The sequence below is a fragment of the Neofelis nebulosa genome, chromosome 5 (genome assembly GCF_028018385.1).
Source record: "Neofelis nebulosa isolate mNeoNeb1 chromosome 5, mNeoNeb1.pri, whole genome shotgun sequence".
In the NCBI taxonomy this organism is placed as follows: domain Eukaryota; kingdom Metazoa; phylum Chordata; class Mammalia; order Carnivora; family Felidae; genus Neofelis; species Neofelis nebulosa.
Genome location: NC_080786.1, coordinates 118,843,176 through 118,856,572, shown reverse-complemented (window position 1 = coordinate 118,856,572; position 13,397 = coordinate 118,843,176). Strand labels below are relative to the sequence as shown.

Below are 13,397 nucleotides of genomic sequence, written 5' to 3'. Positions count from 1 at the left end.
ATCTCACAGTTCTTGAGATGGAGTTCTGCATCGAGCTATGTGCTGACAGCTCAGAGCCTGCTAGGGATTCTGTCTCTCCCTTTCTGCCCCTCCCCTGCTTGTGCTCACTCTCTCTTTCTCTACAAATAAACATTAAAAAATAAAGATGTTTTCAGGGAAACAAAAGCTGAAAGAATTCATTCTCAGAAGACCTGAACTACAAAAGGTATAGTACAAATAGGATGCCAGACAGAAAATCTACCCAAAGAAACGAAGAGAGCTGGAAATGATAAAAACTGAAGATAAATATAAAATTGAATTTTTCTTATTTTTAATCACTGTGAAACATAACTGTCTAAAGCAGAGGTTGGCAAACACTGTTCTAAAGGGCCAGGTAGTTTTAGACCTACAGGCTATAGAGTGGTTTAACTATGCAACTGTGCTCTTGTAGCACTGAGGTAGCCATAGACAATACATAAATAACTGCATGTGGCTGTGTCTCAATAAGACTTTTACAAAAACTGGCAGCCAGCCTTTGGGCCGTATTTTCCAAATGCCGAGACTAAAGCAAGTACAGTAAAACCTTAGCTTGTGGGCATAATTTGTTCTGGAAACATGCTTGTAATCCAAAGCACTTGTATATCAAAGCAAATTTCCCCATAATAATGGAAACTCAGATGATTCATTCCACAACCCCAAAATATTCATATAAAAATGATTATAATACTGTAATATAAAACAATAAAGAAAATACAAAATATAAAGAAAAATAAATTAACCTGTATTTACCTTCGAAAGCCTTCGTGGCTGGTGTGAGGGAGACAGAGAGGAGGCTTATTGTGTAGGACGACTTTCACTATCACTAATGGAATCACTGCTATTTATTGGCTCAGTGGAATCTTTTTCTGCCTGGGGGCCATTGGGTACACTCACATGGATGTTGACTATGGTACAGTATTAATAAACTCTTGTCATATACTGTATTTAATGTAAGTGGCAATAAGGCAGCAGAGGAAAGGGTCTATATCTGCAGGCAGCCTGACCTAGAATGAAGCAAAGCATTCCTAAGCTTACTCATGTATGGAAAAGCAAAGGACTGTCCATAGGTACTTCAAAGTGACAAAAAATACACTAGCGCCAGTTGTGGGCACCTTCCAGTGTTCTGAAAAATCAGATTTCTGCCAGACACCACAGCCTGAGACTAAGCATCTGAGCATGGGAGGCAATCACCCACAATCCCACAGCGAGAGAGAGAAGAATCATTGGCTTATTGTGTGACATTCAGCGTCATGTACTACTCGTACTACTCGTATTGCAAGACATCGCTCATTTATCAAGTTAAAATTTATTAGAAATGTTTGCTTGTCTTGTAGAACACTCACAGAACAAGTTACTTGCAATCCAAGCTTTTACTATATTGTAGTGAAACGTTGGTTTAAAGTGAAAATGAATGACAAGAATACCACAAAGATTATTATAGTAAACCTAAAGCAGCATAATATTTGAAGGTATGCTGGGACTTCTTAAAGATATATATTGTAAATCCTAGGGTAACCACCAAAAACATTGAATATAGAGCTGGCCATATTAAGCCTAAGTAGAGATAAAATAGAATCATAAAATTATTCAGTCCAAAAACAGGTGGAAGAAGAGGTCAAGGGCAACAATGAACCAGAGAGAACAATAGAAAACAGTTTATTAAGGGGCACCTGGGTGGCTCAGTTGTTTAAGCATCCCACTCTTGATTTCAGCTCAGGTCACGATCCGTGGATTGTGAGATTGAGCCCCGTGTCAGACTCTGAGCTGACAGCACAGAGCCCGTTTGGGATTTTGTCTCTTTGTCTCTCTCTCAAAAAAAAAAAAAAAAAAAAAAAAGAAAAAAAAAAACCACAACTATTAAGAGAATAGGTCCTAATCTAAGCACATCAAAAATTATATTACATGTAAATAATCTAAGCCTATTAAAAACAATGGTTGGTTGGATAGAAAAAACAAGATCCGCTAACAGGTATATATATCCATACCCCTATGTCCTTTTTTATGTGAACAGATACATACTTTACTTTTTTTTTAAACTTAGTATTATATCTTAGAGATTCCTCCATAGTGATACAGATTTAGTTTAAGCTCCTGCTTATATCTCATAGTATTCTATTGTGCAGATGTACCATAATTTATTCAGTCATATCTTCTAATGATAGATATTTGGATTGCTTACATTATTTTCATATTCTAAATAGTACTATAATTAATATCCTTTTGCATACAATTTTTTTGTTTACATTTTTACCAGTAGATTTTGGGGTGCTTTCCTAGAGTCTGTCAAAGAATGAATAGATATGTAATTTGCTAAGTAGTCCACAGTTCTCTGTATAATAGCTTGTCACCTTTTACATTGTCACCCACAAAATTAGGCCTTGTTTACCTTCGACCTCACCAACTGAGTATAATCAAACTTGATTTTTCTGCTAAAGAGAAATGGCATTTCAGTGTAGTTTTAATATGTATTTTTTTTTATTGTGAATGAAGTTTAACATTTTTCTGCATATCATTACAAACCATTATTTTTTCATTTATCTTTTGATTTTGCTTATGTTTTTTAGACATTGTAAAAATGTAATTAAAATTTGTCAGTATTTCTCTCTTGCTTCAGAACCTTTTTTTAAACTTTTTTTCAATGTTTATCTTAGAGAGAGAGAGAATGAGCGGGTAGGGGCAGAGAGAGAGGGGGACACAGAATCGGAAGCAGGTTCCAGGCTCAGCTGTCAGCACGGACCCGAATGCAGGGCTCGAACTCGTAAACCATGAGATCATGACCTGACCGAAGTCAGAAGCTTAACCAAATGAGCCACCCAGGTGCCCCTATTGCTTTGGAATCTTGAATTATAGTTAAGAATGATCTAAAGAAAAATGATTTATCTATAGCCAAGTTATATGGGATTTTTTTCCTGATATTTGTAATGCTTAATTTTTTACATTTAAGTTTTTTATCTATTTTGAATTTTTTCTTGTTTGGAAGCTGGAGTGAATCAATTTTGTCTTTATATAACATTTGGCTATGCAATATGAAGAAGTCAACTTTGCCCCTACTGATTTGAGATGTTGCTTTTGTTGTATACACACTTTTCACATGCAGTTGGTCTATTTCTGGATTTTTCCTTTCATTAGGCTATTTGCTCATCTGCCAGTATAATGCTGGTTCAATATAGAATATATTGGTTCAATATAGAATGTTGGTTCAATATAGAATGTTGGTTCAATGTAGGTTCAAAATGTTTTAATGTTGGCTAGTTCCTTTTCATTGCTCTTGCTGTTTCATGGTTTTTCTTAGATATTCGACTTTGTAAATCAACTTGTCTACCTCCAGAAAAACTTGAAAGTGCTTTTACTGTATGTAAAATTTTTAATTACTTAAGGAGAATTGAGTGCTTAACTTATTGAAGTATGTACTTTATATGTTCTTTACATTCTTCTAATCCAAGGACACTGGAATAATAATGCTATTTTGTTGTTGTTGTTAATTTGAGAGAGAGAGAGAGGAGAGAGAGTAGGGGAGTCGGGTAGGGGGGGGAGAGAAAGAGGGAAGGAAAATCTCAGAGTCTGCGTGGGGCTTGATCCACAACCCTGGGATCATGACCTGAGCTGAAATTGAGTCAGACACTCAACTGACTGAGCCACCCAGGTGCTTCAGTAATGCTAAAATTTCTCCTTCCAACTTAAATGCTATTTATGTCATGTATTTTTACTATATTTTAAAGCCCAGATGAGGGGCACCTGGCTGGCTCAGTCAGAAGAATGAGCACCTCTTCATCTTGGGGTCATAAGTTTGAGCCCCTGTTGGGTGTAGAGATTACTTAAATAAATAAAACAAAACAAACTATATATATATATATTTTTTTTTAAATAATAATAATAAAGCCCAAATGAGATTATTTCTTCATGCTGTCAAAATTTGTAGCCTGTATATTCACTAATTCTCATCGTAGATCCTTCTTGCTAATGTGATCTCCTATGTGTTTGAAAACAGTTTTTATTTTTCTGTGGTTGTTTATACCTTGCTTTTGGTATTTGATATTTTATAGTTTACTGTGATTAGCTAGGTGTAGACTTAATTTTTATTAATCCTTATGGGATTTCTTGGGCTTACTGGATCTGAGGTTGGTATTTTTTCATCAATTATGAAAAAGTCTTCCTTGTTTTTGTCTTTGCCTCATTTCTCTCTCCCTCCCTCCCTCCCTCCCCCTTTCTCTCTCTTTTTGTGCAAATAACAGTTAGACATGTTAGACAGGTATACTCCATTACCTGTATCTCCAGTTCTTGCTTGTGTTTTTCATTTCTCTCTCTACATTGTACTCTAATTTAGTAAGTGGATTTCTTGCATTTGGTTGGTTAAGCATCATACTTGATTGGAATTTTCTTATGGTGGATAAATACAAAAATCCACATTCTTATATTTTAGTATGAAAATTACTTATATGCTACAGAGACCCAAAAAAGATTAGTGATTCTAGTTATAACTACCAAACGATCTACTATGTGTGTCTTATTTTAAGGAAGTGTGGTACCTTATTTCCATTTGTAATAGATGAGAAATTATGGTCTCATTTACAAGCATTCCAATGACATAATATAGTTTGTTTCATAAATAGGGACTGCAGCAGTACTCTTGTTGTGCAAGCTTGTGTAGCTCATAAGCTATGATGAATGGTGGAAGTCCCATAAGTATGATTATATATGGCATATTTTTTTTTACTTCAAAGGCATGTTATTTATCATGTATTTGTTTCACTATAAATAATTTATATTTTATATAAATCATTTTGTTCAAGTAATTCTATTTTGAATAACTTAATTTACATAAATGAACTTTAGGTAACTCATAACTTGGACTAGGGTTAATTATACATCGATTAGTATATAGACTGTTAATATTAAATATGTATTATACAAACATTAAACATGATATTAAACATACTCAAAATTAGTATAAACATTATACAATAATAAATTTTTAGAAAGAAACCTCTTTTTTTCCTTTTTTTTAAAAGTTTGCTTATTTATTTGTTTATTTAGAGAAGGAATCCCAAGCAGGCTCTGCATTGTCAGCGCGGAGCCTGATGCAGGGCTCAAATTCACAAACCATGAGATCACGACCTGAGCTGAAACCAAGAGTTAGATGCTTAACCAACTGAGCCACTCAGGTGCCCCAAGAAAGAAATGTTTTGAAAATCTTCATAATTTAAGTGAAGAAAAAAATCTTCATAATTTAAGTGAAGAAAATCTTAAAAATCTTCATAATTTAAGTGAAGAAAAGTTGATGTCTCATATTTCAACACAATTGCCATAGTACACAGCAGAGAAAAACAAATCTATGAAGATCTTGTGTTTCCTTTTAGATTATTGAAGGAATTTTGATGGCAATGTTAATAATAAAAATTAATAGTACTGTATTTTTAGCAAGCATCTATAGCACTACCAGGGATTGTTCTAAGTGCTTTACAAGAGGTAGTTATTATTACTGTTCTATTTTATTTTATTTTATTTTTTTTTTAAATTTTTTTTTTTTTCAACGTTTTTAATTTATTTTTGGGACAGAGAGAGACAGAGCATGAACAGGGGAGGGGCAGAGAGAGAGGGAGACACAGAATCGGAAACAGGCTCCAGGCTCCGAGCCATCAGCCCAGAGCCTGACGCGGGGCTCGAACTCACTGACCGCGAGATCGTGACCTGGCTGAAGTCGGACGCTTAACCGACTGCGCCACCCAGGTGCCCCTGTTCTATTTTAAATAAACGGAGGCATAGAGATATTAAGTGACTTCCCCAGGGTTACATATTAAGAAAATAGTGTAGGGGCGCCTGGGTGGCTCCATCGGTTATGCGTCCGATTCTTGGTTTCAGCTCAGGTCACGATTTCACAGTTTCGTGAGTTTGAGCCCTGTGTTGGGTTCTGCACTGAATGTGGAGTCTGCTTGGGATTCTGTCTCCCTCTCTTTCTGCCTCTCCCCCACTCACGCTCTTTCTCAAAATAAATAAATAAACTTAAAAAAAGAAAAGAAAAGAAAATAGTGTAGCTGAGATTGAAACCGAAACACTGTGGTTCTAGACCATGGGTGAGTAAAGGGCCAGAAAGTAAATATTTCAGGCTTAGCTCATAAGGTCTCCGTTGCCACTACTCAATTCTGTCATTGTAGTGTGAAAGCAGCCATAGCCAATATGTAAATAGATGAGTATGACTGTTTTCTAATAATACCTTTTATTGACAGGATATTTGAATTTCATGTAATTTTAAACTGTCACAAAATGTTATTGCAGCTTTTTTTTTTTTTTTTAACAATTTAAATATGGCTAACTATTCTTATCGTGCATTATTCAGCAGGCCATCATTGAGCCAGATTTAGCCTGTGGACAGTAGTTTGCCAGCCCTGCTCTAGACTGCTACATATATTTTGGGGTTCTGCTTTGTTCTTTTTTTGGACTCATTTACCCTCTACCATATAGAGTTGTCTTCCATGAGGGCTAGACAACTTGATCTCTACACCTTTTGTTGATCCTTTACACTGATCAGCAGGAAGTACAACAGGATTGAAACCTGAAGTTTCTCCTTCCACATATAATCTAGATATTTTTTCCCCTGGTGATTGCGCAAGTGCATAAATACTTGTTGACTTCCCTGAATCTTAATCTAAGGCAGAGCTAGGTAGATCATGTTGTTCTGTCTTTTTTTACTCTTTAATTACTCTGCATGTAGTTTTTATCATTTTAATATCATTATCAAGGAGTTGGGCCTTGTTATTGAGGTAGCTGATAGTGAGGCATGCGTAGATCTCTCTTTTGTCATGGTGGCTCCTCTTTCTTGTTCACATAATTCAGACATTATATAATTCTGCATATTTTGTTGAATTCTCTACAAGGTCATGTGCATCTGTATATTCCTATCTAGAGCACATTTTATTTCCACTAAGAATCTTTGTTATCTCTCCCTCTTTCAATACAATTAATTGCCCTAACAGTCAATACTATCTACCCAACATAATGATGCAGTCCCTCACCCTTCTACCTAGTGCAAATCTAACGCCTCCTCCATCTTTCAACATGTTATAATAGAGACATGTGTAAGGTACAATACTACAATAGCACAGAATCAGCTACAGAGAAGGAAGGGTGGTTTAGACCAAATTCCTAGGTGAAATTGTGTAAATAGGTCTTGAGGAGGCAACAAATCCAAAGACCTTAAAAGCATAGGAGTTAAGGGAATGGGGAGAAGTTTGCTGTGATTGGAGAGCATGACATTTGTGATAAAAGCTATGTGTGTTAAGTGTAGTTTTGAGTCAGACATAAAAGTTCTTACACTGTGGTAAGGAATTTGTATTTCCTGCTCTAGGTTAATGATCTCAAATACCTATATAGAATAGGAAGGGAATGATAGTAATAAGTAAGTCAAGCAGCTAGTATGTTGGAGAAATAAGAGAGGCGAATGGAGACTGGCCAGTTGGAAAGGAGGTTCATGGTTTGTCTAAAGGCAGTAGAGTAGATGCCCATCTCATAGAAGGATGCAAACCCTGTGTTATTGGGGCTCTTAGTTTTTTAAGAGCTCACAGAAATTTAGATTTAATCTGAAGTAGCACAGTTTTTAAATATTAGCAACTGACTAAATAAAAAAAAAAAATTACTCATACAAAACAAATGTGTCAGCTGAAGGTCTTTGCTTAAATGGTACAGTCCAAACAGCAATTTGTAAAGTCTGTTAAAGTAGTCAAATCATTCTGTGTTTTAGGACGATAACAATGGCAGCTATATTGAACATGGATTTTAAGTAAGTGTGGAATAATAGCAAGACTGAAGATAGGAAGGACCTGTTAGAAGTTTAAAGATGAGATAGATGTGAATTAATGCTTTGTTAATAGGGATAGAGAGGAGTCCAAATGTAGACTGTTGGAGCTTTTTCCATATTCATTGATATTAAATTAAGAATTACAAAAGAGTTAATAATGACACATAATTATTTTTATTCCTGACACCTAAATTCTGTTTTACTTATGTGGACTCATTTGATTTTACCAGTTTGTTGCATATCCTTCTGGATACTTTTGACAATATGCATTGGTATTCATGTGCCCTCTACCCTCCCCCCCCCTTCACACAAATGATAATATAATTAATATATTTCTGCATCTTTCCTTAACAATATATCTTGGAATTTTTTTCTTATCTATTCATACAGATATAAGTGTATTCTCACTAAAATTCTCATTAAAATTTGCATTATATTTCATTGTATGGGTGTATTAGAATTCATTTACCCAGCCCCCTGTGGTAGACATAATGTTTCTCTTCTTATGCTGTTACAAATAATCTACGGATGCATATCCTTATATATGTCTTTAAGCTAATGTGTGTATGTTTGCCTGATTTAGTTCCTATAGGTGGAATTGGCTAAGTCAAATGATAATGTGTACATTGTAATTTTTCTGATGATTATAACTGTTGCCCTTAAAAGAGGTAGTACCTCCTACCATCCCTCCAAGATATCAGAACCGATTTCTCTACATCAGAACTATCATAGAATATACCAACATTTTCACTTTTGTAAATATGATAGAAAAGGTATTTCATCTTTATAAATTTTTACTTAATTAAGTAGAGTATCTTTTCATATTTGAAAACAAAATCCACTTGTGTTTCTTTCCTGTGAGGTAGCCCTCTCTTACCCAGTTGTTAACTTTTTAAAAATTACTTGTTTAAGCTTTTTAATTAAGGGAAATCAGCAAAGAATCTTTCTCAGTGTATCATTTTGCTTTGATTGTTTTTATGTTTTTGGTCTGCTGACATTTAAAAATTTTAAGTAATCAAATTTTTATAAAATATAATTTTATGGGGCATGGTTATTATGTTATTTAGAAGAGTCTTTGTAATATTGTGTAATACTTGAGTATTTTATATAATTTTTAAAAGTGTATTATCTCATAGTTTGCATCTTAAAAACTTCATTCTTTATTAGCGATTAATTTGTATTAAAGGCAAAAAGTGTTTAAAAAATGCAACTATAGGTATTCCTAGTTGAGGATCTTCTAGGTGAATTAAAATCTAAAGATTTTGACATGCTTGTCATTTGTACTACTTTAGGACTGCTGAGTAATACTAAATAATTTTTATAGTTTTTCAGCTCATTGATTAGGAAATAAGTCATATTTCCTCCTGTATGAAATTATGAATTGTTAAAGACACAGTATTTTCCAAAGACAATTATTTAAAAAAGATGAACCACAGATTTGGGGCAGTCTGTCAGGAGTGGGATAGTCAAGGTAAGCCCAGAGTTTGAGAACCCACGTGTCATTTATTAGATACCTAATTGGTGGCATTGCTATAATATAAATGTTGGCTGAGAGTATTCACAGTGACCTTCTAATTTTCTTATATTTTTGTGTCAATTTTATCCATCCCTTATATCCATCTGAAAAAAATTAGATTTTGAATTTTCTCTGGGGCTCATTGTACTAGGATGAAGCTGGACTATGTCCCCAGTTTAAATCATCTTGGCAGGTGTAGCAGCATTTTTGCCACCTGGTAGTTATATATCATTGCATTTATTTTTCTCTTTTTTTGGCATTGTGAACTCTGTGGGCACGAGTAAATTGTTCATTCTATAATTCTAGAACTTAAGTATATTTCTTTATATTTTCTTTGAAGACACTTCTATTAAAATTTTATTGAAAACCCAACATGAGTTTTAAATATCAATATAATTTTTCAAAACTGGTTATTTTAAAACTAACTGATATTACATAGCTTTTATCTTTTAAATTGGGGCAAAACAGTTAAAGAAGCAATGAACATTATCATTTACTTAATCTTTCTAGGAGCTTCTTTGAGTTGCTGCTGTTCTTTGGAAGAGATGAGTTTTATGAAGAGCCACTAAAGGATATTCTTGGATCATTCCAGGTAAAACAGTTTACTCCTTCACATTTTGTCTACATTTAACACATGCCTGATTCTCCCCCTAAAAATGGTATATTGGTTATTTGTTGCTTGTAAGTTTTTATATTTACTAAGATGGCAATGCTTAGGATCCTCTTATACCAGCAGAAAAAGAAGGTTCTTAAAATTAACTTTTAGCTCTATTTCTAAAAACAGTTCAAATTAAGTTTCCAATTCTATATTTGCTAGACCAGAGCCTGCTGCTACCACCCTTGTGGGTTCCTAAGCACATCCTGCACATACACTCACACTTTTTATTGATAAAGACTTTGGTTTCATATCCAATCTAGAACTCAGCCCTAGTAAGAAAAAAAATGACTCTTCTTGCCTAGCCTAAAAGCAGGCTGTCTCATGTCATTTTTTCCCCTTGGCTATACCCTAATTTTCTCATTTATTTTCTTAATAGCCTTCGCAAGATATGTAATTTGTTTGTTTGTTTATTCATTTGTTTGTTTGTTTTTGGCACATGCTACAAGAGAGGAGGGAGTAAATCCAGAAGGGAATGCCAAAGATCCAAGACCTCAACTGTAGACACAAGAACATTTGATCTTTTTACCATTTACTTAAGAAGCAGTTCCTAGTATTGTGGCTCACTAATGTGTCCTTGGCATTATCTCATCATTATTCTCTGGGTAGAATAAAGGAAGATGTACTTTGAGCTCCCTCTAGGGGTAAGGTGTTCAGATGTCATATCTCACATTTATTTCTATTGTGTGTTAATAAGAAAGGCTGTCCATCTTTGGGAAGGAGGTCAGCTTAATAACAGAAAAGTCGTGCAATACTTTCTCTCACCTAGAATTTTTATTTTATATTTATTGAAAGAGATCTTGTAGACTGAATTAAAATAGATTTTTATGATTTCTCACTCCAATGCATACATAAAAATAGGAAAATTAGGAGCAGACTTAGTTGGCTAACATATATCTAAAACTTCCTCACATTCAGAATCTGACTCTAGATTTGTTTTTCCACCAAGTCTTCACTGTCTGTTTTTCTACACCCTTTTGTCTTCAGCGGCATCAAAAGTGTTGATGAAGTAGCATTTCCTAAAATAATTGATAAAAGAACTAAGAGCCATGGGCACTGGGGTTTTAAAAGCTTAAGTTGATTTTATGGTTCTGTTTAACCAGCCAGCGTTGACTCCTGCTTCAGAGTGTTGTTAAATTACATTGACTGCTCTACACCCTCCCCATACCATTTGCTTCACAAGTAAAAAGAGTGCTCTGCTAGTCTCGTGGATTTTATTCTCAGTCATAAGTTTTCATGCTCTTTAAATGTCCATGGATGCAGAATGACAACCACAGCATGACCATCACCAGGCTGACTTGGATTCTAAGATAGCATTGGCTATAAAACATATTCTGATTTTACAGTTGTAGAAATACAAAAAAAGAAAAAAAAATGCATCTTAGAATCAATGAAACTAGGTATATTACATATTCTACTTTATTCATTCTTACAATCAGCAAAAGAAGTAAAACTACCTATTTCCATGGAGCTTATATTATTTTGATCTCGGGGTCATGAGTTTGAGCCCCATGTTGGGTGCAGAGATTACTAAAATAAATAAACTTAAAAAAAGAAAAAAAGAGCCTCATGCTTTTCCAACTGAGCCAGCCAGGTGTCCCATCGTGGAGCTTACACTCTAATTAAAGTTTGTATTCAGTATTTAAAACTTTGTAATTTTCTAGTCCATTTTTCCTTTGATACCTGTGTTTTTGGCAATCCATTTTTGAATTTTTTACTACGCAGATATGTATTGAGTCTTCTGTATATGTTAGGCACTAGGCTCTGGGAAAAACAGCAGTAAGCAAAACCAGAAAAACTGTCCTATTGTGAAGTTTAATTTTGGTATAGAGACAGAAAGACAATAAATCAAATCTTTGTAAATTTCAGAGTATTTTATTTTATTAAAAAATTTTTTTAATGTTTGTCTATTTTTGAGAGAGAGAGAGAGAGGTGGGGGTGGGATAGAACGTGAGCAGGGGAGGGGCAGAGAGAGAAGGAGACACAGAATTTGTAACACAGAGCCCGATGCGGGGCTCAGACTCACGAACCATGAGATCATGACCCGATGGCCGAAGTCAGATGCTTAACGGAATGAGCCACCCAGGCGTCCCCATTTCAGATTATTTTAGAAAGCAACAAATGACTAAAAGAAAAATGAAACAGACCAGGGAGATGGAGTGCTGGCATGGTGTTATTGGGGAAGAAGATTTCAGTTGTAAATCAGGTAGTTAGGAAATGCCTCAAGGAGGTATTAAATGAGCACTGATAATGGAAACTGCTGAAGTGTTTATAGAGTAAATGAGTCACAGTGTTTGAATTATGCTTTAAATGTGTGAAATCATAACATCTCTGAAGGGATAATTTTTTTTTTTTCTTTTGAGCAGGGTTTCCAAGAGTTCTTGGTTTTATATCCTTTTCTAGCTCCTGCTTAAATTCTAAAGGCTACCCCTCCTTTTGTTCCCTTTTGTTTTTAAAACCTCTAGGCCCGTTCTGCTACTTCTGTTGCTGTTGCTTCTTCCTACTTCTTTCTTCCTTCCTACTCTGAATTTTCTTGAGCCTGTAACTCCTGCCTCCCAGGAGATTTCACCTTTTGTTCCCATTTTGTCCTCCATTTTCTGAACTGAGCTGCTGCTGTTTGGTGCTTCCATGCCTGTGCCCTTGTGCCCTTAGGACCCAAGAAGGGCCGACATCATGTCCACCCTTGTGACATGTCCATCATGTGTACTCCCCAAAACCCTTGTGTTTGCTAAACTTTGTAAATTTCCCAGGCTTCGACATATCTCACAGTCTAGTGATAATCCCAGTGTCAGCTTTTGAAATGTTTTTAGATTTTCTGCTAATGCAAACTCTATTTCCCCAAGTGGTTCATTACTGTCCACCTTTCATAAAGATTCATACCAGCTTAAGTTCTTGTTCATTCTCCTCTACCATAAGTATGGCAAACATAATGCTGCTCATACTTTAAGATACCTGAGAATCTTGTTAAAATGCAGATATTGATTCAGTAGTTCTGGGGTGGGGCCTGAGAGTCTGTATTTCTGTCAAGCTCAGAAGTGATGCCAAGGAGCTGGTCCCTGGACCACACTCTGAATTAGCAAGAGATTAACATTCTTTGCTGGATTTGAGTTAATTATCCTTTCTGTCAGGGTGTGGGCTCTGAAGTCATACTACCTGGATTTCTGTTCTCACAGTAAGACCAAAACCTGGCTCTTAAATTTATTCTGTTCTTCCATGAATTTCTGATCTCGTAAAACCTGAGCTGCTCAAGTAGAAATTGTAAATCTTCTTATCGACTGACTATAATTTTCTTTCTACCTTATTCCAAGAGGAAATTCATTCTTAGAGCCAGATGTTCCATTTGCCTTTTTCTAAAAGTTTTCTTTCTTAACTTTTGGCTTCCAATAATTCTTCTTTACCTCAAAACAAAAAGGTGA

At 35.1% G+C, this 13,397-nt stretch overlaps 1 protein-coding gene and 1 long non-coding RNA gene across 5 annotated transcripts in view; both read left to right on the top strand.

The window, feature by feature from the left end:
* Positions 1 to 13,397, top strand: part of ZNF654 (zinc finger protein 654) — a 95,317-nt gene that overhangs the window by 46,502 nt on the left and 35,418 nt on the right. For 3 of the 4 annotated variants that reach the window (XM_058731689.1, XM_058731687.1, XM_058731690.1), the window contains one exon: positions 9,837 to 9,918. In XM_058731689.1, coding sequence (XP_058587672.1) covers positions 9,837 to 9,918 — 82 coding nt within the window. Of the gene's footprint in view, positions 1 to 9,079; positions 9,282 to 9,836; positions 9,919 to 13,397 lie in introns of those variants that run through there. The other variant, XM_058731691.1, reaches the window with a different exon arrangement.
* On the top strand, positions 4,961 to 5,510 carry LOC131512678 (uncharacterized). Its single transcript, XR_009262241.1, has 2 exons — positions 4,961 to 5,222; positions 5,256 to 5,510. It is a non-coding gene; the product is annotated as an uncharacterized LOC131512678 (long non-coding RNA).